Below are 26,183 nucleotides of genomic sequence, written 5' to 3' on the forward strand. Positions count from 1 at the left end.
TGTTAAGAATAAGAAAATTAAAAGTAAATACAGGGTGCTTGGCTGATTAGTAGAGCATGTGACTCTTGATCTCAGGGTTGTGAGATCAAGTCCCATGTGGGGGGTAGAATTTACTTAATGAAAGTTAATGGAAGGAAGGAAAGAAGGAATGGGGGAAGGAAGGAGGGAAGAAAGGAAAGGAAAGGAAAGGAAAAGGAAAAGGAAATAGAATTACCATATGATCCAGCAATCCTACTACTGGGTTTATATCCAAAAGAGTTGAAAGCAGGGTCCTGAAGAGATATTTCCACACCCATGTTCATTGCAGCATTATACACAATAGGCATCAGGTAGGAGCACGCCCAAATGTCTGTGGCATTTGAATGGATTAAGAAAAGCTACACCTTGGGGCACCTGGGTGCAGCAATGTGAATATGGTTAAGCCTTACAGAACCATAAATGGTTAGGATGGTGAAAAAAGAGTTTTCTGGGGCGCCCGGGTGGCTTAGTCGGTTAAGCGTCCGACTTTCGCCCAGGTCATGATCTCGCGGTTCGTGGGTTCGAGCCCCGCGTCGGGCTCTGTGCTGACTGCCAGCTCAGAGCCTGGAGCCTGTTTCAGAGTCTGTGACTCCCTCTCTCTCTGACCCTCCCCTGCTCATGCTGTCTCTCTCTCTCTCCTAGAAATAAATAAAACATTTAAAAAAAAAGAAAAAAGAAAAAAGAGTTTTCTATTTTGTGATTTCTACCTGTGGGGCTCAGAATCACAAACCGTGAGATCATGACCTGAGCCAAAATCAAAAGTCAGATGCTTAACTGACTGAGCCACCCAGGCACTCCATATCTATGCGTATTCGTTTTTCTTCTCTTCCTCTTCCTCCCAGCTTACCTAATTCAGAAGAGTTTGAGCATAGTATCTAGCTTGCTTCCCACAAAACATCCGTGTGTGTTATATATGCGACATCCATTTGTGTTATATATGCATAGTATTCTAGCTTGCTTCCCACAAAACATCCATGTGTGTGTTATATATGCGACATAGCAAAGCAACGTAATTAAGAATGTAGGCTTCAGAGTCATTCAGATGGCTCTGGGTTCAAATATCAGCTCCGCTAAGTACTAGCCATTTGAGACTGACAAGTTTCCTCATCCATTAATTTTTTTCTTAAGCGCTAGTAACTACTTAACTCACAGGGTTTTCAAACTGAGATAACGCATGGAGACGCGGTGCTAGAGCTGCCACTGGTATCCTGGGATTTTTATCACGTGGTTCTAAGTGAGAGATGTGACATGGGAGGCAGTGAGTGGAGGCCACGGGAAGAAGCCACATTCGGCTACAGCGCGAGGCGTGTTCGTGGGTGCACAAGGCAGAAGTGAACATAACAGAAACTGCCCCAGTGCAAGAGTTTCCTAACTGGTCCTCTCTGATTCTTCTAGAAGGCCATGTCCTGCCACCGCAGCCAGCTGCTCTGGTTCCGCCGCCTCTACGTGCTCTTCTCCAGGTACCTGAGAATCAACTCTCTGCACTTCCTCTGAAGCCTGAAGACTTTTCTGGGCCACAGAAGAAAGGGAGCAGAACGAGGCCAGGAAGCCCGGGGCCTGGCCGTGAGCTGGCTCACCTCCCTGAGCCCAGGGAGATTCCAGGGTAGGAGGCCTTTCCAGAGCTCTGCTCATCCGCGCTGGGAGCCTGTCACAAACGGGGCCCTGTGGGCCAATTGGTTGTCCAAGCTTGAGCTTCTTCATCTGGGGGGGGAAAAAAAGAAGCCACAGCAGCCAAAACCAAACCAACCAAGGATAATAATAGCTATCCCGTTAGATCCTCAAGTTCTTGTGAAAAACAGGTTATGTAAGGACACAATGTATGTCAAACACCGAGCACAGAGCCTGCCGGGATTACAGATGAAGGTAAAAGTGCGCTGACATCATCACTTCACGGATGCATTGATGCAGTATTTTTTTTTTAATTTTTAACATTTATTTGTCTTGTGTGAGAGAGAGAGACAGAGAGACAGAGTGTGAGCAGGGGAGGAGCAGAGAGAGAGAGAGAGAGACGCAGAATCTGAAGCAGGCTCCAGGCTCTGAGCCATCAGTACAGAGCCCGACGTGGGGCTCAAACCCATGAAAGAGATCATGACCTGAGCAAAAGTCAGATGCTCAACCAACTGAGCCACCCAGGTGCCCCTCAGTATTTTTACATCATTTCCAAAGCAGGCCGACCCCACACAACGCACACACACACACACACACACACACACAAAATATTGAACTCGTTCAACCATAATTCCTTTGATTAACATTGTGGCCTATGTATCAGATTTGACTCTAGAGGAAGTTCTCCATTTAACATCACAGTCTTTGAATTGACCAGGACTCCCAAGGCCTGAACACTGTGCCCAGCATGTTATGTGTGGGGTCCTGGCCTGAAGGAGCTTATAGTCAAACATCTCAGCTCCCGGTCTTCAGGGGGAAGCAGAAAGACAAATCTGGAACTGGTTTTCTCCTGTTTTTTCTTTGTGTTTTGTGTGTGTGTGTGTGTGCGTGTGTGTGTGTGTTTTAACACTCAAAAAATGGATGTCTTAAAATTGTGCTACAAACAAAAGCGCTCCGAGGCGTCCAGCTTGGAAGCTACTCCCACAGTCCAGCTACTGGCCCAGGGAGGTGGCGGCAGAGAAGCTCACCCATTAAGAGCTGGAGCTCCGTGTACTGGTGGGCCTGGGTGTGAGGCCAGATTTCCCAGCAGTATAACCCTGGGTAAGGCGTTTGACCTTTCTCTGCCTCCATTCTCTCATCTGCAAAATGAGGGGGCCGTAATGGTACCCACCCCGGAGGAGATGATGCCTGGAAGACGTGTGGTAAAGGGTCGGGCACGCAGCTGGTGCTCAGGAAGGATGAGCTGCTGGTATTCTGAGATCCACGGAGTAAGTAGGCATAAAGCAGAGGGACTAATACAAGCTCAAGTCCCAACACAGAAAGGCTCCCGGTGTGCAGTGTCCAGTGGGTAGCCTCTCTGCCTGCCTGCAGGCCCGTCTCCATAGCAACAGGTCAGAGACCTCACAGGAGCTCTCCTGAACGCCTCCTGGGGCCAAATGGGACGACGTGGCTATCAGGCCCTGATGCTGGAATCGAAATGCAAATCTGGTTATGTTTTCTGTCTACTTAATCTGTCAGAAGCTCCTAATAGCCTCCACAGTGACAAGAAATAAGTCACTGATGCTGGTTAGCGCGTGGGGCCAGGCTGCCTCCTGGCCTACTGCTGGCAGCGAGCCAGCCTCTCTGGACTGCAAGCCTCATTATGTGGTACGAACTTATAAAGTAGCCCTACTCGGGGCGCCTGGGCAGCTCAGTCAGTTAAGCGTCAGATTTTGGCTCAAGCCATGATGAGTATTATTTATAATAACAAAATTAGAAAAATCCAGTGATACAGTCATATTTAGTAGCAAGGATTTTAGAAAGCAAGTTAGGAATGGTACAGTCCCATTTTAGTTAAATATACACGCATACACAGGGGCGCCTGGGTGGTTCAGTCGGTTAAGCATCCGACTGTAGCTCAGGTCATGATCTCTCGGTTTGTGAGTTTGAGCCCTGCCTTAGACTCTGCATTGGTGGTTTAGAGCCTGCCTGGGATTCTCTCTCTCCCTGTCGGTCTGCCCCTTTCCCACTTGCTCTCTCTCTCTCTCTCTCAAAGTAAACCAATAAACTTTAAAAATACACATACATACACAGGGGTGTCTGGGTGGCTCAGTCGGTTAAGCATCTGACTCTTGATTTCCGCTCAGGTCATGATCTCACAGTTTGTGGGTTCGAGCCCCAGGTCAGGATACGCACTGGCAGTGCAGAGCCTGCCTGGGATTCTCTCACTCTCTCTGCCTTTCCCTTGCTCTCTTTCTCAAATAAATAAATAAACTTAAAAAAACTTTAAATACACGTACATGCACAAATAAATATGTGTGTGTGTATACACACACACAAAAGTGTATATGTAGAGATATATACCCAAAATGTAATTACTGGAGTGCCTGGCTGGCTCAGTTGGTAGACCACGTGACTCCTGATCTTGGGGTATCATGAATTCAAGCCCACGTCGGGTGTAGAGCTCTTTTTAAAAAAAAAGGTAATTACTAATTAGTAAGGTTCTCTTTCTAAAATGACCATTTATCATTTTAAAGGACTTTATTGTTTATGAATATTTTTGATGTGATAATATACTTTTGATATAATGTAAAGTTTAAAATTAAATGCGTATAGCCAGGATAGTCTCGATTATGTATGGAAATGATTCATTACAGAAAAACTAGCTAATACACTGCTAACAGACACATACTGGCACAGCCTCTGTGGGAGGTAAAGTCACATACCCTCTGACCCAGCATTTCTGCTTCCAGTAATTTATACTGTAGATTCACATGTGGCAAAGGAGGGGTGTAAGGGATGGACACTGTAACAATAATAGCCAAATACTGAACTAAATGTCTATCAATTAGGGATTGCTCAAATAAATGTGGGTATACCAGTAAGATAGAATACTGTGAAACTATTAAAAATAATAAGGTGGCTCAGTCAGTTAAGCCTACAACTGTTGTGACTCAGGTCAGGATGTTACAGTATGTGAGTTCGAGCCCCATATCAGGTTCTGTGCGGACAGCTTGGAGCCTGAAGCCTGCTTCTGATTCTGTGTCTCCCTTTCTCTCTCTACCTGTCTCCCACTCATGCTCGCTTTCTCTCTCTGCCTCACAAAAATAAACATTAAAAAATTTTTAAAGAACCAACAGTGAAAGCTCAGGCCGTAGCCCAGACAAAAAAAAAAAAAAAAAACACACAAAACAACGGATGTTTCTTGGGGGTGGCCAAATCTGTGATCTGGAACATCTCAGAACCCAGAGGGCAAGGGTGGGGAAGCTCAAATGGAAATCATGATGGAAAAGGGACTTTAAAAATACATCTAAGGAAACAAACAAAAAAATCTAAGAGACCTAATGTGAATAATGGGAGTTTCCAGAAGGAGAAATAGTTACAGATGGGGTATAATAAAGGGGAATTTACATAATCTGAGAGAGACCCAAATCCGTGCAATAGCCGGGCTCCCCATATTCTAGCCAGCTTCGAGATTTTAAGAAGATACCCACACATGCTGCAAAATCCTAAATTTCAAACTGGGAAGGGAGATCAAAGTATTGTGAAGCCCTCCCCTGGGTTCAAGGGGAAGAGCTGGTGAGGAACAGCGTCGGGGCCGGTCGGGGGGGGGGGGGGGGGGGGGGAAGTTTTCAGCCCAGGAAAAGTGACCACCTGAAGCACTGAAAAGTGTAGAATCCCAATTAACTAAGGGGAAAAGAGGAAACAAAGAAAAACTTCACAGCCTGCAAAACTAAGAAAAAGAAGGAAGAGAGGAAACGAAGCATAAAATGTAACAAATATAATGGAAATGATACGAAAAGAATAAAATCAGGTATCAGTTACTTCCAAAAAAAAAAAAGAAAGAAAGAAAGAAAGAAAGGTTAATTTCCCTAACAAAACTGAGTTAGAAAACAAAATCTAGCATCTAAAAGTCTAAAAGTGACAAGGAGAGGCTAAAAATCAAAGGATGAGCCACCTACCAGATACTAAGCAAAGGCACACAAAAAGAAATGAAGAGAGACAAAATAAATCCAAACATCAAAAATCATTAAATCTTGAGCAGGGGGGTACATTTTAGAACAGTGCCAGATTCACTCCATGAGAAGATATGCACTGAATATCACAGCAGCCAGATACATGAAATAAACTCTCAGAAATCCAAGTTCTTTATATTTAAAAAAAAAAAAAAAAAAAAAAACGGGCGCCTGGGTGGCTCAGTCAGTTGAGCATCTCACTTTGGCTCAGGTTGTGATCTCACAGTTCATTGGTTCGAGCCCCACGTCGGGCTCTGTGTTGACAGCTCAGAGCCTGGAGCCTGCTTCAGATTCTGTCTCCCTCTCTCTCTGCCTCTCCCCTGCTCGCTCTGTGTCTCTCTCAAAAATAAAAAGAAGCATTTGAAAATTTTTTAAAAATAAAATAATGGAAGGTTTTAAAATTCTTTCAAAATTTGGACAAATGAGGTTGGCAAATAGTAAAGACACAGCATTTGGATAATATAAAGAACTTAGATAAAGTCAACTTTCACTTCTTATGTAATAAAACATTTACAAAATTCAATTATTTATCAGCCCCTGAGAAATCCCTAATGAATTTCCCAAAGCAGATTTTGCAGGCTGCATTTTTTATTTTTTTCAGATTTTTTTAATAGTTTATTGTCAAGTTGGTTTCCATATAACACCCCGTGCTCATCCCCACAAGTGCCCTCCTCCATGCCCATCACCCACCTTCCCCTCCCCCCCAGCCCCATCAGCCCTCAGTTTGTTCTCAGCATTCAAGAGTCTCTCATGGTTTGCCTCCCTCCCTCTCTCCCCGTTTCCCCCCTTCTTCTCCCGCATGGTCCTCCGTTAAGTTCCTCCTAATCCTTCTATACGTGCAAACATGTGATATTTGTCCTTCTCTGCCTGACTTATTTCGCTCAGCATAACACCCTCCAGTTCCGTCCACGTTGCTACACATGGCCAGATGTCATTCTTTCTCATTGCCATGTAGTATTCCATCGTATAGATAAACCACATCTTCTTGATCCATTCGTCCGTTGATGGACACTTAGGCTCTTTCCATGATTTAGCTATTGTTGAGAGTGCTGAGGAGACATGGATGGCAGCTGGACAATAGACAACCTCACAACAATCAGCAGATTTACTTGAATTGGCAGTAATGTGACAGGCACAGGGGCGCCTGGGTGGCTTAGTCGGTTAAGCGTCCGACTTTCGCTTAGGTCATGATCTCGCGGTTTGTGGGTTCGAGCCCCGCGTCGGGCTCTGTGCTGACTGCCAGCTCAGAGCCTGGAGCCACTTTCAGAGTCTGTATCTCCCTCTCACTCTGACCCTCCCCTGCTCACGCTGTCTCTCTCTCTCCTAGAAATAAATTTTAAAAAATTAAAAAAAAAAAATAATGTGACAGGCATGAAAATTTAAAAATCCCATTCTCATCAGCATCAAGAACTGGAAGATGCCTAGAAATAAGATTAACATAGAAGATATAAGATCTTTTTAAATTTTACAACCACTATTAAAATTCCAGCCATCTTTCTTTGCAGAAATTGACAAGCAGATCTAAAATTCATATGGAAGTGCAAGAGAGTCAGAAGCCAGAAACGGTCTTAAAGGACAAAGCTGGAAGATTCACACATCCCAATTTCAAAAATTACTGCCAAGACCTAAATGCAAGAGCCAAAATGATTCGATTCTTAGAAGGAAACACAGATGTAAATTTTTGTGACCTCGGATCAGACAACAGTTTCTTTCCTTTTTTTTTTTTTAATTGTTTATGCTTATTTATTATTTTGAGAGACAGGAGAGCAGAGAGAGAGACACACAGAATACAAAGCAGGCTCCAGGCTCCTAGCTGTCAGCACAGAGCCCAATGCCAGGCTCAAACCCACGGACCACAAGATCATTACCTGAGCTGAAGTCCGACGCTTAACCGACTGAGCCACCCAGGCACCCCAACAGTTTCTTAAATATGACATCGAAAGCACCAGCATAACAAAAGACAGAAAGCTTTGTGCTTCAAAGGACACTATCAAGAAATTCAAATGAGAAAAAGGTTTTGCAAATCATATATCTGATTAGGGTCTAGTATCCAGAATATATAAAGAACTCTTACAATTCAACAAAAAGTAAAAAATGTTTACCTAAGTAAAAAAATAGGCAAAAAGAGTTGAGTATACATTTCTTCAAGAAGATATCCAAATGGCCAACAATTACAAAAAACATCATTAGTCGTGAAGAAAATGCAAATAAGGGGGTGGCTCAGTTGGTTAGGCATCTGACTTCGGCTCAGGTAATGATGTTGTGGTCTGTGGGTTTGAGCCCAGCATTGGGCTCTGTGCTGATAGCTCAGACCCTGGAGCCTCCTTCAGATTCTGTCTCCCTCTCTTTCTGACCCTCCCCTGCTCGTGCGCTCTCTTTCTCTCTCTCAGAAATAAATAAAAAACATTAAACAATAATAAAATAAAATAAAATGCAAATAAAAAAAACCACAGGGGTCGCCTGGGTGGCTCCGTTGGTTGAGCGTCTGACTTCAGCTCAGGTTATGATCTCACAGTTCGTAGGTTTGAGCCCCATGTTGGGCTTTGCACTGACAGTGCAGAGCCTACTTCAGGTTCTCTGTCACTCTTTCTCTTTGCCTTCCCCCCCCGCCCCCGCCTCAAAAAATGAATAAACATTTATTTTTTCTTAAAATTTTAAAAATTGTTGGGGCGCCTGGGTGGCTTAGTTGGTTAAGCGTCCGACTTTCGCTTAGGTCATGATCTCGCGGTTCGTGGGTTCGAGCCCTGCGTCGGGCTCTGTGCTAAATCCGAGGAGCACACCTAGAGCCTGCTTCAGATTCTATCTCAGAAATAAATTAAAAAAAAAAATTTTAATGTTTTATTTATTTCTAGGAGAGAGAGAGAGAGACAGCATGAGCAGGGGAGGGTCAGAGAGAGAGGGAGACATAGAATCCAAAGCAGGCTCCAGGCTCTGAGCTAGCTGTCAGCACCTAGCTGACATCCATCTTATCTGATGAAGAGATAAACAAAATATGACATTCTGTTTATTATTCAGCCATAAAAAGAAATGAAGTCCGGACACAGTGAGGATGACCTTAGAAGACATTATGCTATATGAAATAAACCAGACACAAAAGGCCACATGTGGTATGACTCCATTTATGTAAAATGTCCAGAATCGGCAAATCCATAGTGACAGAAAGTAGATTCGTGGTTTCCAAGGCTTGGGAGTAGAGGAAAGGAGTGAATGGTAATGCATGCGAGGTGAGGAAGTCTCTGGAGTTGATAGTGGTGAAGGTTGGACAACCTTGTGAATATTCAAACGCAGTGAATTCTAGAGTTAAAAGAATGTTATGGTATGTGAATATTATCACAATTCAAGAAATAGTGTGAAAATAAGATTACATTAAAATGTTCTAGTTCACTCTAAGGATGCACAAATGATACACTTGGCATTGCTCTCTGAACCTGGTGATACTCTGCCTGACATATCAGTCTAGTAAATACAAAATAAATACTACAGAGTAGAAATCTTACTCATAGTGGCGCCCGGGGGGCTCAGTCCTTTGAGTGTCTGACTCTTGTTTTCAGCTCAGGTCACGGGTTCACGGGATCAAGCTCCACCTCGGGCTCGGGGAGCCTGCTCAGGATTCTCTCTGCCCCTTCCCCCTGCTCTTCGTCTCTCAAAATAAATAAACTCAAAAAACAAAGTTAAAAGGTATCTTATTCATATTTTCACCAGATTTTAGCGCTTCCTGCTTTTCTGTCAAATATACAGTTTTAAAAAGTTAAAAACAAGTTTACTGAAGACCTGAATAAATAGGGAGCTGTACCACATTCCCTGATAAGCTGATATAAAAATCTGTACAAAGTGAATAAATAAGACACCAAAAATAGGTAGTATAGATAAGTTTTAATTTAGAAATCTATATGTTTACATGTTGTATTTATATACATATGTATAAATTCCCTTCTTACAAAGTTAATATAAAAACTTAATGTAGTTGCAGTTAGAATCTTACTGGATTCTCTTTGGACCTCAATAAATTTATTTAAAAAGTATATTAGAAGAGGAAATGTCCAAGTATAGACAAAATATAAAGATTAAAAAGGACAGAAATGTGAGACCTGCATTTTTTAAAATTATTATTTTTTAAAATTTACATCCAAGTTGGCTAGCATATAGTGCAACAGTGATTTCAGGAATACATTCCTTTGGGGCACCTGGGTGGCTCAGTTGGTTAAGCGCCAACTTCGGCTCAGGTCATGAGCTCACAGTTCATAGGTTCGAGCCCCGCGTAGGGCTCTGTGCGGACAGCTCAGAGCCTGGAGCCTGTTTCAGATTCTGTGTCTCCCTCTCTCTCTGACCCTCCCCTGCTCATGCTGTCTCTCTCTCTCTCTCAGAAATAAATAAAACATTAAAAAAAAAGGAATAGATTCTTTAATGCCGCCTACCCATTTAGCCCACCCCCCACCCACAACCCCTCCAGTAACCCTCCGTTTGTTCTCCGTATTTCAGAGTCTCTTATGTTTTGTCCCCTCCCTGTTCTTATAGTATTTTTGCTTCCCTTCCCTTATGTTCATCTGTTTTGTATCAAGTCCTCATATGAGTGAAATCATATTTGTCTTTCTCCGAGACCTGCATTTCTATATATTAAAACGTATAAACCCACTGCAATCAAAACAGATAGAGGTGAAGGAGTAATCTCGTGTTGAACAGAAGAAAAAATAAATCCAAATTATATGAGAATCATTCTATGATGAAGGTGATATTTTAATTCAGTGAGAAAGGATTTCATAAATGTGTATGGTTGGTCCAGGCATCTGGAAAATAAAAAGCTCCCTACCTTATACCAAATACAAAAACATATTCTAGATGAATTATAAATTTACATGTAAAAATTGAAACAATTAGAATATTATTTAGAGAGCGCCTGCGTGGCTCAATCGGTTCAGCATCCGACTCTTGATTTCAGCTCAGGTCATGACCATAGGGTCACGGGGTCGAACCCCACGTCCTGCTCCGTGCTGGGCACTGGGCGTGGGGCCTGCTTGGAATTCTCTTTCTCCTTCTGCCCCCCTGCTCTCTTTCAAAAACAAACAAACAAACAATATATATATGTAATTTAGGAAATTTGAGAGACTAAATGCACATATACTTGGAGCCAGGCAGACCTTACCAAGCCAGGCTGGGAACCCATAAGATGTAAGGGAAAAGACAGATATTTCACAACAAAAAATTTTATGTACTTATTTTTTGTTGTTTATTTATTTAGTTTTGAGACAGCATGGGGGAGGGGCAGAGAGAGAGAGAGAGAGAGAATCTGCAGCTGTCGGCGCAGAGCCCAACACTGGGCTCAGTCTCACAAATCATGAGATCATGACCTGAGCTGAAATCAAGAGCTGGGCACTTAACCAACTGAGCCCCCACAACAAAAAAGTTTTAAATGTTGTAGCAGGCAGATCAAAATGGCCAATAAACATGAAAAACTCTTCAGCCCTAAGCAGTAGCCAGAGCATGCAAATTAAAGCAAAAATGAAAATCTATTTTTCACTGAAGGTGCTGATTGGAATAGGGTGGGAGAGGTTTCCAGTGAGGAAAATGAAGACTGCAGATGACATGAATAGGTATTTCCCTCTCTCTCTCTCTCTCTCTCTCTCTCACACACACACACACACACACACACACACACACACTGGGAAAAAATAAATCACAGTACTAGTAAAGAAATACAAATTAATTTTTTAAGTTTGTTTATTTTTGAGAGACAGGGAGAGACAGCGTGAGTAGAGGAGGGGCACAGAGAGAGGGAGAGGGAGACAGAATCTGAAGCAGGCTCCGGGCTCCGAGCTGTCAGCACAGAGCCCGACGCGGGGCTCAAACCCACAAGCTGTGAGATCATCACCTGAGCTGAAGGCACTCTAAGAAGTAAAATTAAATGTCACTTTTCACGTATCTAATTTGAAAAGATTTCTATAAATAATAATGCCCAGTGCTTTGTAAGTAAGGGTATGAACACATATGTGGTGCTGAAGGAAACACAGACGGTAGAACCTTCGGAAATCAATGTATCAAAAAACTTGCGTATGTACCTATCCCTGGATTCTGCAATTCCACATGCACGTGTTTATTCTCAAATAGAAACTGGGAGGTGCCCGTGGGGCTCAGTCGGTTAAGAATCTGATTCTTGGTTTCTGCTCAGGTCATGATCTCACGGTTTCAGGAGTTCTAGCCTGGAGTGTTGGGCTCTGCGCTGGCAGCACAGGGCCTGCTTGGGATTCTCTCTCCCCCTTTCTCTCTGCTCCTCCCTCACTCATGCTGTCTGTCTCTATCAAAACAAACTTAAAAAGGGGCGCCTGGGTGGCTCAGTCGGTTAAGCGTCCGACTTCAGCTCAGGTTATGATCTCACGGTTCATGAGTTTGAGCCCCACATCGGGCTCTGTGCTGACAGCTCAGAGCCTGGAGCCTGCTTCAGATTCTGTGTCTCCCTCTCTTGCTGCCCTTCCCCCGCTCATGCTCTGTCTCTCTCTGCCTCAAAAACAAATAAACTACAAAAATAAAAAACAAAAACAAAATAAACTTAAAAAATAAAAGAAATAGGGGCGCCTGGGTGGCTTAGTCGGTTAAGCGTCCGACTTTCCCTTAGGTCATGATCTCGCGGTTCGTGGGTTCGAGCCCCGCGTCGGGCTGTGTGCTGACTGCCAGCTCAGAGCCTGGAGCCTGTTTCAGTCTGTGACTCCCTCTCTCTCTGACCCTCCCCTGCTCACGCTCTCTCTCTCTCTCTAGAAATAAATTAAAAATAAATAAATAAATAAATAAATAAATAAATAAATAAAAGAAATAGAAACTGGTATAATGATGCATAGACAGATGTTTGATGGGTAGCACTGATCGGAGGAAAACAATTGGCTATAGCAATGATCTCCTATGATTTTTCAACCCTATATATACATGTGTATATATGAGAGAGAGTATGCATGAGTGGGGGAGATGGGCAGAGGGAGAGAGAGAGAGAATCTGAAACAGGTCCCATGCCCAGTGCAGAGCCTGATGGGGGTTCGATCCCATGACCCTGAGCTCACGACCTGAGCCAAAAATCAAGAATCAGATGCTCAACTGACTGAGGCACCGAGGCGCCTCTTACTAACAGCAGAATAATGTATGGTTAAGTAAATATATACATTACAAAACATACACAGAAAAGAAAATTTAAAGGATAAATTAAAATTCCAACATTTTCTTCCCACTCAGAGCATTTTCTGGAGGATACATACCTCCGCCTGGAGACCACCGACCTCGTCTGTTGGTGGCAAACAGCATCAGGGTTAGCTGGTGCGGAAAGAATGTACAGTCAGTGGACTCTGTGCAAAGTGACCCTTACGTCAAACCTGATGGAGAGACAGACAGGACGGGGTGGCACAGTCACTTGGAAGTACAGAATGTTTATGTTTTTGGCACCACAAGAGGTTGGGGAACAAAAATATAGTTCTAGTTTGAACAGAGGTATTGGTCTTGGTCATGGTCAAGGCTGAATCCTGCATGTACCCCTGGGCCGTTCTCACCCCTGCCAGTGTGGCTCCCGTCCCATGCTGATATTACCAGAAAAATCCACATGGAAGTGGAGTCAATAAAAGCTGACTAACACGTGATCTAATTAAGTGGGAAAGGTCTGAGGCGTTTGGAAGAGGCAAGTTCATAAAGGGAAGAATTATAGCGATCTGTAAAGAGTGAACCAGAGCCTAGGAGCTTGGAATGCTCACGCGTGATGTCCCATAGATTTGGGTCAAGTCAGTGTAGGGGGTCACATGGTGGCTGCATTGCCCAGAAGGAAATGCCAGGAAGCAGCAGAAGCGCGCCCTCTCAGAACTCGTATGTTAGCCTGGGACTGGGGCAGCGTGTCCTGCCGCGTGGGCCCTCCTCCCGCCCTGGGAAGGGCCATGGGAACCAGCCTGACTTCCATCAGTCACAAAAGCCAGCACTGGCCATGTGCCTCCAGCGGTAGAGCGAAGGTTGATTTCAGGAAAGAAGGAAAAAAAAAAAAAGAATCTGCGAGAATCTCATCACTTGGATATCCAGTAACTACAGCCAGTTGAGTCTGACTTTGGCAAGTTCTTGCAGTCTCTACAAGGATTCCCTTCCTCTATGGAATGCAGAAAATAGACAACAAAGATCCTCAAATACACAAGTGTAGAAAGATGCACGAAAAAGGATGTTTACTGCCAATGCCATGAAGGAAAAGCCAGAAACCCAACTTTCCATGAAAAAAAAAAAAGGTTAAATACACTATATCCATTCTGTGCAGTTCTTTCTTTTATTATTAAATTATTTTTAATGTTTATTTTTGAGAGAGAGAGAGAGAGCACGAGCAGGAGAGGAGCAGAGAGAGAGGGAGACACAGAATCTGAAGCAGGCTCCAGGCTCTCTCAGAGCCTGACATGGGGCTTGAACTTATGGACTGTGAGGTCTTGACCTGAACTGGTCAGATGCTTAACCGACTCAGCCACCTAGGCACCCCCATTCTATGCAATTCTATGTCACAGTTAATAACGAGGATACGTATATTGATATGATAAGTCAAGGTGTCCTTAAAAATGCAAGATGCAGATAAAAATGAACCTGGACCACTTTCTTACACCATACACAAAGATAAACTCAAAATGGATGAAAGACCTAAATGTGAGACAGGAAGCCATCAAAATCCTCGAGGAGACAGCAGGCAAAAACCTCTTTGATCTCGGCCATAGCAACTTCTTACTCAACACGTCTCCGGAGGCAAAGGAAACAAAAGCAAAAATGAACTACTGGGACCTCATCAAAGTAAAAATCTGCACAGCAAAGGAAACAATCAGCAAAACTAAAAGGCAACCAACGGAATGGGAGAAGACATTTGCAAATGACGTATCAGATAAATTTGGTTAGTATCCAAAATCTATAAAGAACTTATCATTTAAAATTTTTTTTAACATTTATTCATTTTTGAGAGAGAGAGAGAGAGCATTGTAGTGGGGGAAGGGCAGAGAGAGCGGGAGATACAGAATCCGAAGCAGGCTCGGATGACCTGAGCCGAAGTCAGACACTTAACTGACTAAGCCACCCAGGCACCCCAGAACTTATCCAACTCAACACCCAAAAAACAAATAATCCAGTGAAGAAATGGGCAAAAGATATGAATAGACACTTCTCCAAGAAGGCATCCAGAAGGCCAACTGACACATGAAAAAATGCTCAACATCACTCATCAAGGAAATGCAAATCAAAACCACAATGAGATACCACCTCACACCTGTCAGAATGGCGAACACGAACGACTCGGGCAACAACAGATGTTGGCGTGGATGCTGAGAAAGGAACCCTTTTGCACCACTGGTGGGAAAGCAAACTGGTGCAGCCCCTCTGGAAAACAGTATGGAGGTTCCTCAAAAAATTAAAAATAGAACTACCTTACAACCCAGCAATTGCACTACTAGGTATTTATCCAAGGGATACGGATGTGCTGTTTCAAAGGAGCACAGGCATCCCAATGTTTATAGCAGCACTTTCAACAATAGCCAAAGTATGGCAAGAGCCCAAATGTCCATCGACAGGTGAATGGATAAAGAAGATGTGGGGTATATACATACACAGTGGAGTATCACTCGGCCATCAAAAAGAATGAAATCTTGCCATTTGCAACCACGTGGATGGAACTAGAGGGTATTATGCTAAGCGAAATTAGTCAGAGAAAGACAAATATCATATGACTTCACTCATATGAGGACTGTAAGATACAAAGCAGATGAACATAAGGGAAGGGAAGCAAAAATAATATAAAAACAGGGAGGGAGGGGCGCCTGGGTGGCTTAGTCGGTTAAGCGTCCGACTTTCGCTTAGGTCATGATCTCGCGGTTCGTGGGTTCGAGCCCCGCGTCGGGCTCTGTGCTGACTGCCAGCTCAGAGCCTGGAGCCTGTTTCAGTCTTTGATTCCCTCTCTCTCTGGCCCTCCCCTGCTCACACTGTCTCTCTCTCTCTCAGAAACAAATAAAACATTTAAAAATAAATAAATAAATAAGTAAATAAATAAATAAATAAATAAAGACAGGGAGGGAGACAAAACATAGAGACTCTTAAATATGGAGAACAAACAAGGGTTACTGGAGGGGTTATGGGAGGGGGGATGGGCTAAATGGGGAAGGGGCATTAAGGAATCGACTCCTGAAATCATTGTGCTATACACTAACGTGGATGTAAATTTAAAAAATAAAGTCAAAAAAATGCAAGCTGCAGTAAGGGCACAGGGTGACGCCACTGAGGTTTATGCAGGATACACAAAATTATGGTTTTCTCTAACATTGCAATAGGAAAGACAGATCGGGTACTCGTATAATTTCTCACCGGCTCCTTCCAGGCTTACAGGGAACATGCTGTCTGCCAACCTGGAGGAGGCGGTAGCATACGGAAACCAGTCCATCTGCATTTCCTCTCCCCGTGCCTTTTCCTAGTCCAGTCTACCTCACAAGTCATTTCATGATTCATCTCCCTGGACAAAGAGCAAATGTTTATTAAGCACGTGCCATTATGAATAAACTCAGTATTTGGTAACGAAAGGAATATCTTAGGAAAGTTGACCTGATTGTAACGAGCAGCAATGCGAAGCAAGGTGGGTGAGGGGACGGGGGAACCGGTCAAAAGACTCCGTAACGGGCCAGGCATTATTCATCCTGTTCAAAGCTGTTCGGGGCTTCCCAATGCCAATAAAATAAAGGCCAAATTCCTGAGCTTCATATCCAACACTGTCCACAGGCTGGCTTCCAACATGTTTTTCTGAGTCCTTCTATTACTTCCTCCCATCGGAAGACTCCAGTCCAGTCTGGCTTTACTCCAGGTCCCTATCTCTGTTCACACAGTTACTTTTCTCATTCTAACTTCCTAAATCTTGCTTCATTTAAAAATACAGGCTCAAGGGGGCGCCTGGGTGGCTTAGTCAGTTAGGCGTCCGACTTTCGCTTGGGTCATGATCTTGCGGTTTGTGGGTTCGAGCCCCGCGTCGGGCTCTGTGCTGACTGCCAGCTCAGAGCCTGGAGCCTGTTTCAGTCTGTGACTCCGTCTCTCTCTGGCCCTCCCCTGCTCACGCTGTCTCTCTCTCTCCTAGAAATAAATAAAAATTAAATTAAATTTAAAAAAATAAATAAAAATAAAAATAGAGGCTCAGGGCGCCTGGGTGGCTCAGTTGGTTAAGCGTCCGACTTCTGCTTAGGTCATGATCTCACAGTTTGTGAGTTCAAACCCCACATTGGGCTTCGGATCCTCTGTCCCTATCTATCTCTGCCTGATCTATCCCACCCTGATCATGCTCTCTCTCTCTCAAACATAAATAAACACTTAAAAATGGTAAATAAACATTAAATATAGAGAGAGGGAGACTCAAAGTTGTTCTTTAATTCAGTTTTGCAGGATGAAAGTTCTGGATTCAGTTTTGCAGGATGAAAAATTCTGGAAATTGGTTGCACAACAACATGAATATACTTGACACTGGACACTTGAAAACCATTAAGATGGTTATTTCACGTTATGGCTATTTTACCCCAATTAAAAAAGAGAGAGAGATCAGTGGCACCTCGGTGGCTCAGTTGGTTGAGCATTCGACTCTTGGTTCCGGCTCAGATCACGATCTTTCCATTTCCAGAGTTCAAGCCCCACATCACACTCCACACTGGCAGTACGGAGCCTGCTTGGGATTCTCTCTCTCTCCCCTTCTCTCTGACCCTTCCTCACTTGTGCTGTCTCTGTCTCTCTCAAATAAATAAACTTAAAAAAAAAAAAAGATTCTCTCTCTCCTTCTGCCCCTACACCCTTCTAAGATAATCAATCAATCAATCAATCTGCTCTTAAGTGACTGGCCTCAGAAGCAAACTCAAACTGCAAAAAAAAAAAAAAAAAGATAAACTACAGTAACTGCTTTCATGTTAAAAATATTTATTTTTCTAAAAGATCACACAAAAGTTGAGAAGAGAAAGGATATCAACTAGCCTACATCAAAATCTGGGCTGAGGAAGGACAAAGAGCTGCCTAAAGAAACTGGTAGCTGGAGCGAACTGCGAAGGTCAAGATGGCCACCGGCCAACGGAGCCAGCAGCCCGGGGCCGGCCACAGTCACCGGCACCACCGAGGCGCAGCAGGGACAGCAAAGCCGCCGGCCACCATCGTTCCTCCTTTCCAGGAAGGGCGAAGCAGGAGCTCACTCTTTAGACATGTTCTTGATGGTCTTGTGCTCCTTCATGGCCTTTTCCCAGTCGGTGCCATTGAACTCCTCAATGACCACACTCCGCACGGTGCCCTCATCGAGGCAATGTGGGGCGATTCCTAGGGGAGGTGACACAGAGAAAGCAAGGCCCCAGGTATGAACGACAACAGGTACTGTGCTGGCTCTTGAATAAGCCCACACCTGCAAGCATCGCCGCACAGCGATATGCTGGTAACGCTTCGCTTTCCTCACCTCTCAGGTGGGGGTCAGACTTCCTAAACCAGGGATGCCAAGGCTGGATACCATTCAGCACCACGCCGGGAGTACAGAGCACAAAGACTCAAGCCTAGAACGATCCGACCGGCAGCCGGAAGAATTCACAGGCCTCTTCCGGGGTCTAGATAGAACGTTCTAAGCATTAAACAGCTGCCGACCTTTATAGGATTTGATGCTTTCCAAGAGCCTTTCTTGATTCTTAAGGCAGGCAGGCGTCTCAGGGACAGATGAGGAACAACCGGGAGATGCTGAACAAATGAGGGGGGCAAGGGTGCTATCACGCCCCCCCAACCATAAGGCACAAGATGGTCACAGTCACAGCGGCCCTGTCACAGCTCTGGAGGGAACCAGATCCCCCAGGAGCACCTGCTGCTTTCCACTCCACTCACACTGCAGCCGCCGTCTTTCTGAACAGCCATCCAAAGGCTGCTTCCTCTCCTCAGACCCAAACTGCACCTGAAGAGGGGCTTGGGGATTCTGCTGTGTGTGTTGGAAACAAATGGGAGTATTTTCATTCATTTTTTGTTTTTAACATGTTTATTTTTGAGAGACAGAGACAGAGCGTGAGTGGGGGAGGGGCAGAGAGAGAGAGAGAGGGAGACAGAATCCGAAGCACTCTCCAGGCTCTGATCTGTCAGCACAGAGCCCAGAATGGGGCTCGAACTCATGAACTGTGAGATCATGAGCTGAGCTGAAGTCGGACGCTTAACCGGCCGAGCCACCCAGGCGCCCCAGACGGGGTATTTTTTAAATGGCATTATCAATACTCCTCATTCTGGCCTCCTTCACTCCCCTAACCATCGTGGGTATGAAAATTCCCTCCCCTCCTCCCCCCCCATGCCCCCTCCCATCTCCTCTCCTCTGTCCACCCTTCAGTGTCAGTCCCAGCGACAAGCAGCTCTGGCAGTGCCCGCACAGGATGGTCTCTGGATGAATGACCAGAACCAACCTTCTATCCCATCATTTGGAGGGGAAAAAAAAACAAAACAAAACAGCTTTGCTGAAGAGCCCTGTTCTTCCAGAACACACGTGTGGAAAGGCCCAGCCAAGCAAGAGGGAAGGCAAATGTCCCAGCGCTGACCCAGAGCAGCCACCCGGTGCGTCTCTGTGTCCCCCCCGCCCCCGCCCCCGAGCTGGCGGCCCATTCCCTTCACTTACCGAAGCCTCCGGGGTTCGAGCGGGGAGTGTAAAAGCTCTGAACGCCGCATCGCTTACAGAACGTGTGCTGAGCTTTGTGCGTGTTGAACGTGTACGTGGTTATGCTCTCCGCTCCCTAAGCAAGAACAGGCAAAACAGAAGTGCTCCTTTTACAAAGAGGTTTTTTTTTTTTTTTGGTCATCAAAGAAATATTTTTTAATCTTTTAAAAGGCTTTCAGGATTATGAGGTCACGTCCAATCTCCCGCAGAGACTGGAGGCGGCTCCAGGACAGGGGCCCACCTACGCTGCCCACAGACCCGCCCGGAGCCTGGCAGCTCCCGCTGCTGTTTGTCAAGTGCACGCCGAACAACTCGGCCTCAAGCGGTCCCAGACCCAGGGCGCGACAGCAGTCCCGTCCACGGCAGGAAGAGAAAGTGCCCGCCTTCCAGGACTAACCGGGGGGACTGGCCCTCCCTGTCCCCCAACAGCAGTGCTCGAGACCTTAGACAACTGTCGACTGTACTTGAGTTCGTCTACAAAGGACAAAGTAGGAAAAGAATATCTGCCAGACATCACGGTCAAAGGGCTAATCTGCTTAATGGATAAGACAAGCGGGAAGCTGGGCAAAGGAACAGAAAAGGGAAGACGAGCCACTCTTTCACCTACGAAATGATATTCACACTCATAAACTGCAAGCTTATGTTTTGTTCACTGTCAGGTGGGCCACAATCAAAGTCGGTTAACTTGGTGGTTAACCTGGTACACACGCTCTCAAATGCCAGTAGTGGGGATGTAAATTGCTACAATTTGGCAACATCTGTCAATATTGAAAAACACATCCCTTGGCACAGAAATTCCACTTCTAGAAACGTATCCTACCATCAAGCTTCCGTGTGCACCCGCGGATACGTACGCGGATACTACAGCACCGTTCAAAACCAGGCCACAGACATTTGGAAAAACGGAAAAGGGCCACCAACACAGCACTGGTCAGAGCCATGATGGACACCCATGAAACCGGGACGCTGCACAACTTGTAGAAGGAATGAGACACTTCTACTTCCAAACACTAACGTGGAACAATCTCCAACAATCTCCAAGGTTGAACATTAATTGAGAACCAAGAAATAAAGTAACTTGTGTAGTAGATTACCATTTCCATTTTATTACCCTTTCTATTTATTTATTACTATTTCTGGGTTTTTTTCAATGTTTATTTTTCAGAGAGAGAGAGAGAGAGATAGTGCAACCAAGGGAGGGGCAGAGAGAGAGGCAGACACAGAGGCTGAAGCAGGCTCCAGGCTCTGGAGCTGTCAGCACAGAGCCCGAAGTGGGGCTCGAACTCACAAACCGTGAGATCATGACCTGAGCCAAAGTCACGGCTTAACCAACTGAGCCATCCAGGAGCCCCAAGGGATTTTTTTTTAATTTATTTTTTTTCTTAAAATAGTTTATTGTCGGGGCGCCTGGGTGGCTTAGTCGGTTAAGCATCCGACTTTCGCTTAGGTCATGATCTCGCGGTTCGTGGGTTCAAGCCCCGCGTCGGGCTCTGTGCTGACTGCCAGCTCAGAGCCTGGAGCCTGCTTCAGTCTGTGACTCCCTCTCTCTGTGACCCTCCCCTGCTCACGCTGTCTCTCTCTCTCTCCTAGAAATAAAAAAAAAAAAAAAATAGTTTATTGTCAGATTGGTTTCCATATAACACCCAGTGCTCATCCCCACAAGTGCCCTCCTCCATGCCCATCCCCCACACACACCCATCAGTCCTCAGTTTGTTCTCAGCATTCAAGAGTCTCTCATAGTTTGCCTCCCTCCCTCTCCCCCACTGTTTCCCCCCTTCTTCTCCCCCACGGTCCTCCTTTAAGTTCCTCCTAATCTTCCTATACGTGCAAACATGTGATATTTGTCCTTCTCTGCCTGACTTATTTTGCTCAGCATAACACCCTCAAGGTCCATCCATGTTGCTACACATGGCCAGATTTCATTCTTTCTCGTTGCCATGTAGTATTCCATCGTATAGATGAACCACATCTTCTTGATCCATTCGTCCGTTGATGGACACTTAGGCTCCTTCCATGTTTTGGCTATTGTGGAGAGTGCTGCTATGAACATTGGGGTACATGTGCTCCTATGCATCAGCATTTCTGTATCCCCAAGGAATTTTTTTTAATGTTTTTTTTGAGAGAGAGAGAAAGAGAGAGAGAGAGAGAGAGAGACGGAGCATAAGCGGGGGAGGGGCTGAGACAGAAGGAGACACAGAATCTGAAGCAGGCTCCAGGGTTGAGCTGTCAGCACAGAGCCTGATGTTGCCTCGAACTCACAGAAGGTGACGTCATGACCTGAGCCGAAGTCAGACACAACCGACTGAGCCTCCCAGGTGCTTCCCATTTCTGTTTTTTAAAAAGGATACATCCTGATATGTGTGTGTGTACGCGTGTGTGTATGTATATGTATACATACATATGTATATACGTATATATATTTTGTTCTTCCCCCTGAAGAAATACCCAAGCAGCAGCAGTTTCCGGGAAAAGAAATTGTGTGGCTAAAGGGTCAGGGGTAGAGGTTCTTACCAGTCAGACCTTTTTATACTTTTTCCCCAGCCTACCGCCCACCACCGAGGAAGACACAGGCTCCGTGCCTCACGTGAGCAGCTCCCAGGGGCCTCCTCTCACGCCACAGAGAAGCAGCAAAGAACAACGCCAAGGGGTCCTAAACCATCCCGAGTTACCTGCTCATACCCCCAGCCCCCCAAGAAAAGGTCAGGAGCAGCGGGCGGCTGCCTCATGCCCTCCGTCACCGTGTTCCCTACCGGAGGCCACTCGGGGACTTTCAGGCCCCCCTGCCGGCTGACCGTGCGCACCAGAGCTCCCCGCCTGTCCCCGTCACACTGCCTTTCGCTCACCACAGACTCGGCCTCTCTGCTGACTTCTGTTTTCTTGTCCAGCCAGCAAGCACCAAGACCACCATGCTGACCAGCTCAGCGGCCACTGCTCTTGACCACTGGATTCTTAACTTGTTCCTCTTTTTTGTTGTTGCTTATTTATTTTTGAGAAAGAAAGGGAGGGAGGGGGAGAGGGAGAGGGGGAGAATGAGAGTCCCAAGCAGGCTCTGAACTATGAGCACGGGGCCCAAGGTGGGGCTCAACCCCACGAGCCATGAAATCACGACCCGAGCCGAAACCAAGAGTCGGCTGCTTACCCCCCTGAGCCGCCCAGGCGCCCCTGAAACTGCTCCTCTCAGCCTGACCTCTCGGCACCAGTCCTTCCATTCAGAAACTGGTGTCTCTCAGGACAGCGCAGTGGACGGACTTTCCTCCGTCCCCACTGGCCATCCTTCCCAGGCCAAGCCTCTGTGAGTGTCGGCGGCCCCAGGACTCTGCCCTCAGCCCTGTCCCGTCGCCCGCTGGGCCAGGAGCCACACTCAGTCTCACACTTCAGTGCGTCAGCAGCTCCCAACTCAGCGGCGGCAGCTCTGCTCGCTCTCCTCAACTCCAGACTGGCCACCCCGCTGCCCACCTTCACCTTGGCGGACGGACGGTCCCCACATCCTTGCTGGGACCTCTCCGAGGAAGCCCGCTTGAGGCCAGCGCTCCTCCACACCCGCCCCTCCCCTGGGACCTGGCATCGCCATCATCGAGCTGCTGCTTTGGGTCCCCCATTGTGGGTGTGACTCAGATGCCTCTCTTTCCCCTTCGTCACATCCACCCTTTATCTAATCCTGTCCACCCTTCCTCTGTAATGGTGGTTCTCAAAGTGTGGTCCCAGGGCCGGCAGCATCTTGTAAGAAAGGCAATTCTTGGGGCGCCTGGGATGCTGAGTCAGTTGAGTGACCAACTTCAGCTCAGGTCATGATCTCACGGTTTGTGGGTTCGAGCCCCGTGTCAGGCTCTGTGCTGACAGCTCGGAGCCTGGAACCTGCTTCGGATTCTGTGTCTCCCTCTCTCTCTGCCCCTCCTCTACCTGTGCTCTCTCTCTGTCTCTCAAAAGTAAATAAATGTGAAAAAAAAAATTTTTTTTTAAAAGGTCAATTCTTGGGTCTCCCCTCCCAGCCCTACAGAGTCGAGACTGGGGCCTGGCGACCTCTCTTACCATGCCCTCTGGGTGACCTGCACACACTGAGGTTTGAGAGCCACCACTCCAAAATAAATCTCAAATAATCTCTTTTCTTTCCGTCACCACGACTACCACCCTAGCACAAGCTGCCATCACGTCTCCCTTGCCCACCCCAGCAGCCTCGTGGCTGCCCCCGCCCCCGTGCTCACCCCCTCGCAATCCACTCCCCACAGCAGCCAAAGCGGGCTTTCAAAACGGTGAGAGTGGGCGGCGCTTGGGTGGTTTAGTCAGTTAAGCGTCCAACTTTCACTTAAGTCATGATCTTGTGGTTCGTGGGTTCGAGCCCCACATTGGGCTCTGTGCTGACTGCCAGCTCAGAGCCTGGAGCCTGTTTCAGAGTCTGTCACTCCCTCTCTCTCTGACCCTCTCCTGCTCACACACTCTCTCTCTCTCTCCTAGAAATAAATAAGACATAAAAAAAAAAACAACGGTGAGGCGGGCCTCGTCACCACTCTGCTCGAAACCCTCCACGGACTTCACACTGCACAAAGGATAAAATGCAACTGAAGCCNTCAGGGGAGAACACTCATGTTAGAGTCTGCTTATCTCTACATTGCAGGAATCCTTAACCAGGAAGATGCATTTAGCTATTAGGGATGGTTAGCGTGAATTTTTCTAGTTTCTATGAACCCTTGCTCTCAGAGTATCTGAGCACGTAAAGAATGTTGTTTATAACGGCGGGGGGGGGGGGGGGGGGAGAACTGCACCCGACCTGGAAGTTCAAATACAGGAAACTGCTTATGGTTCACATAACAAAATATGCTGCAAACGCAGCAGTGACGGTATAGGTAAGTTAGGACATGACTGTGCTGGAGGAAGAGATTTGGGGCTCAAGGCCAACGGAGGTAAGACCTACTTTTGTACCTTTCAAACCCTGCACCAAGCACAAAAAAGCTCCCCCAAATAATAATTTAAATTCAATTAAAATAAATAAATAAAATTAAATACTTTAATTTCTTTAAATAATTTAAATTTAAAAAAAATTTAAATCAGCAAGATCCATGAATATGCTGCCTACAAAAGACTCACTTCAGGCCTAAAGACACACTAGAAGGAAAGTGAGGGGGTGGAAAAACATTTACTGTGCAAATGGAAGTAGCAAGATTTACATCAGACAAAATAGACTTTAAACCAAAGAGATGGGGGCGCCTGGGTAGCTCACTCGGTTAAGCGTCTGACTTTAGCTCAGGTCATGATCTCGCAGTTCGTGGGTCTGAGCCCCGCGTCGGGCTCTGTGCTGACAGCTTGGAGCCTGGAGCCTGCTTCGGATTCTGTGTCTCCCTTTCTCTCTGACCCTCCCCTGCTCACCCTGTCTCTCTTTCTCTCTCAGAAATAAAAACATTTAAAAAAAAGAAACATCTTAAAACAAAGAAACAAAGACACTACAATCTAACAAGGTGTAACAACTGTCAGTATCTATGCACCCAACGTGAGAGCACCTACACTCATCAACTATTAACAGACCTGAAGAAAAGGATGGTAATACAGTAACAGTAGGGGCTTCACACCCCACTTATGTCAATGGATACATCACTCAGACAGGAAATCAACAAGGAAACAGTGCCTCGGCAGTGAGTCTACTTCTGAGCCTCTATTCTCTTCCAATGATCCACATGTCTATCTATGTGACCATGTAACGCTGCCTTGAGGACTAGGTCTACACAAGCCTTCGTGTCGAGTGGAGTTACTTTCTTCTACTTCGTTGTTCTCTTTGGAGACTGTTTTTAGCTATTTTATGGCCTGTGTATTTCCATATGAATTTTACAGTTAATCTTGTATATATGTCTGCAAAAGCCCTCCTGGGACTTTGATAGAAACTGAATTAAACTTATAGGCAGGCAGGCTGGGGAGAACGAACATCCATACTACGTTTCCATCCGCAGACACATGGTGCCCACCCACTTGTGCGGTTCTCAGTAACTGCATCAGCCTTCTGTGGTGTCCAGTACCCAGCTCAGGGGCACGGTTTGCCAACTGAACACCTAGGTATTTGACTTCTTTGCATTACTTGAAATGTTATGATGGTTGTAATTTGTTTCTTAATGTTCACCATTAGTATTGGAAATGCGCTTGATTTTTAAAATTGGGATATAATTCACATACCATAAAATTCACCATTTAATGTTTATTGCTGCCTTCTTGACAATAACCAAAATATGGAGACAATCCAAGTGTCCACTGATGAATGAATGATAAAGAAGGTATAGGGGCGTCTGGGTGGCTTGGTTGGTTAAGTGTCCGACTTCGGCTCAGGTCACAATCTCACAGTTTGTGGGTTCGAGCCCCGGGTCGGGCTCTGTGCTGACAGCTCGGAGCCTGGAGCCTGCTTCAGATTCTGTGTCTCCCTCTCTCTCTGACCCTTCCCTGCTCACACTGTCTCTCTCTCAGAAATAAATAAAAAAACATTAAAAAAATTTTTAAAAAAGAAGGTATATAAGACACAGACACACACACACACACACACACACACACACACACACACTGGAATACTATTCAACCATTAAAAAGAATGAAATCTTGCCATTTGTGACAACGTGGAGGGACCTTAAGGGAATATGGTAATTGAAAGAAGTTAGAGAAAGACAAATACTGTACAATCCCACTTAAGTGCAGAATTTAAAAACAAAACAAAAAACTAAGCTTAGACAACAGACCAGTGGTTGCCAGAGGCAAGGGGGTGGGTGGTCAAAATGGGTAAAGGAAGTGAGAAGGTACAAACTTTCGGTTATAAAACAGGCCTGGAAATATAATGCACAGCATGGTGACCGCAGTTAATAGCATTGCTGCTGCATATTTGAAAGCTGCTAAGAGAAGAAATCTTAAAATTTTTTTTATAATTATTTATTTCGGAGACA

General features: G+C 45.6%; 2 protein-coding genes across 3 annotated transcripts in view; one reads left to right on the forward strand and one right to left on the reverse strand.

Annotated features, from left to right (window-relative positions):
- Window positions 1-10,000, forward strand: part of PIGL (phosphatidylinositol glycan anchor biosynthesis class L) — a 74,421-nt gene extending 64,421 nt beyond the window's left edge. Inside the window, exons 7-8 of one of the 2 annotated variants that reach the window (XR_005527589.1) lie at window positions 1,414-1,621; window positions 9,986-10,000. Coding sequence is in view for 1 of the 2 variants with exons in the window: in XM_039227376.1 (XP_039083307.1) it covers window positions 1,414-1,512 (99 nt within the window). In the remaining variant the exon portion in view is untranslated. Of the gene's footprint in view, window positions 1-1,413; window positions 1,976-9,985 lie in introns of those variants that run through there. The other variant, XM_039227376.1, reaches the window with a different exon arrangement.
- Window positions 10,001-17,522: 7,522 nt separating this feature from the next.
- CENPV (centromere protein V) overlaps window positions 17,523-26,183 on the reverse strand; it is a 17,296-nt gene continuing 8,635 nt past the window's right edge. Inside the window, exons 4-5 of the mRNA XM_039227375.1 lie at window positions 19,237-19,351; window positions 17,523-17,921 (exon numbers count right to left, since the gene is read on the reverse strand). Coding sequence (XP_039083306.1) covers window positions 17,797-17,921; window positions 19,237-19,351 — 240 coding nt within the window. The 3' untranslated portion in view covers window positions 17,523-17,796. The remainder of the gene's footprint in view (window positions 17,922-19,236; window positions 19,352-26,183) is intronic.

This window comes from Hyaena hyaena, unplaced genomic scaffold, assembly GCF_003009895.1.
Source record: "Hyaena hyaena isolate Hyena2069 unplaced genomic scaffold, ASM300989v1 scaffold_27, whole genome shotgun sequence".
NCBI classification, from domain to species: Eukaryota; Metazoa; Chordata; class Mammalia; order Carnivora; family Hyaenidae; genus Hyaena; species Hyaena hyaena.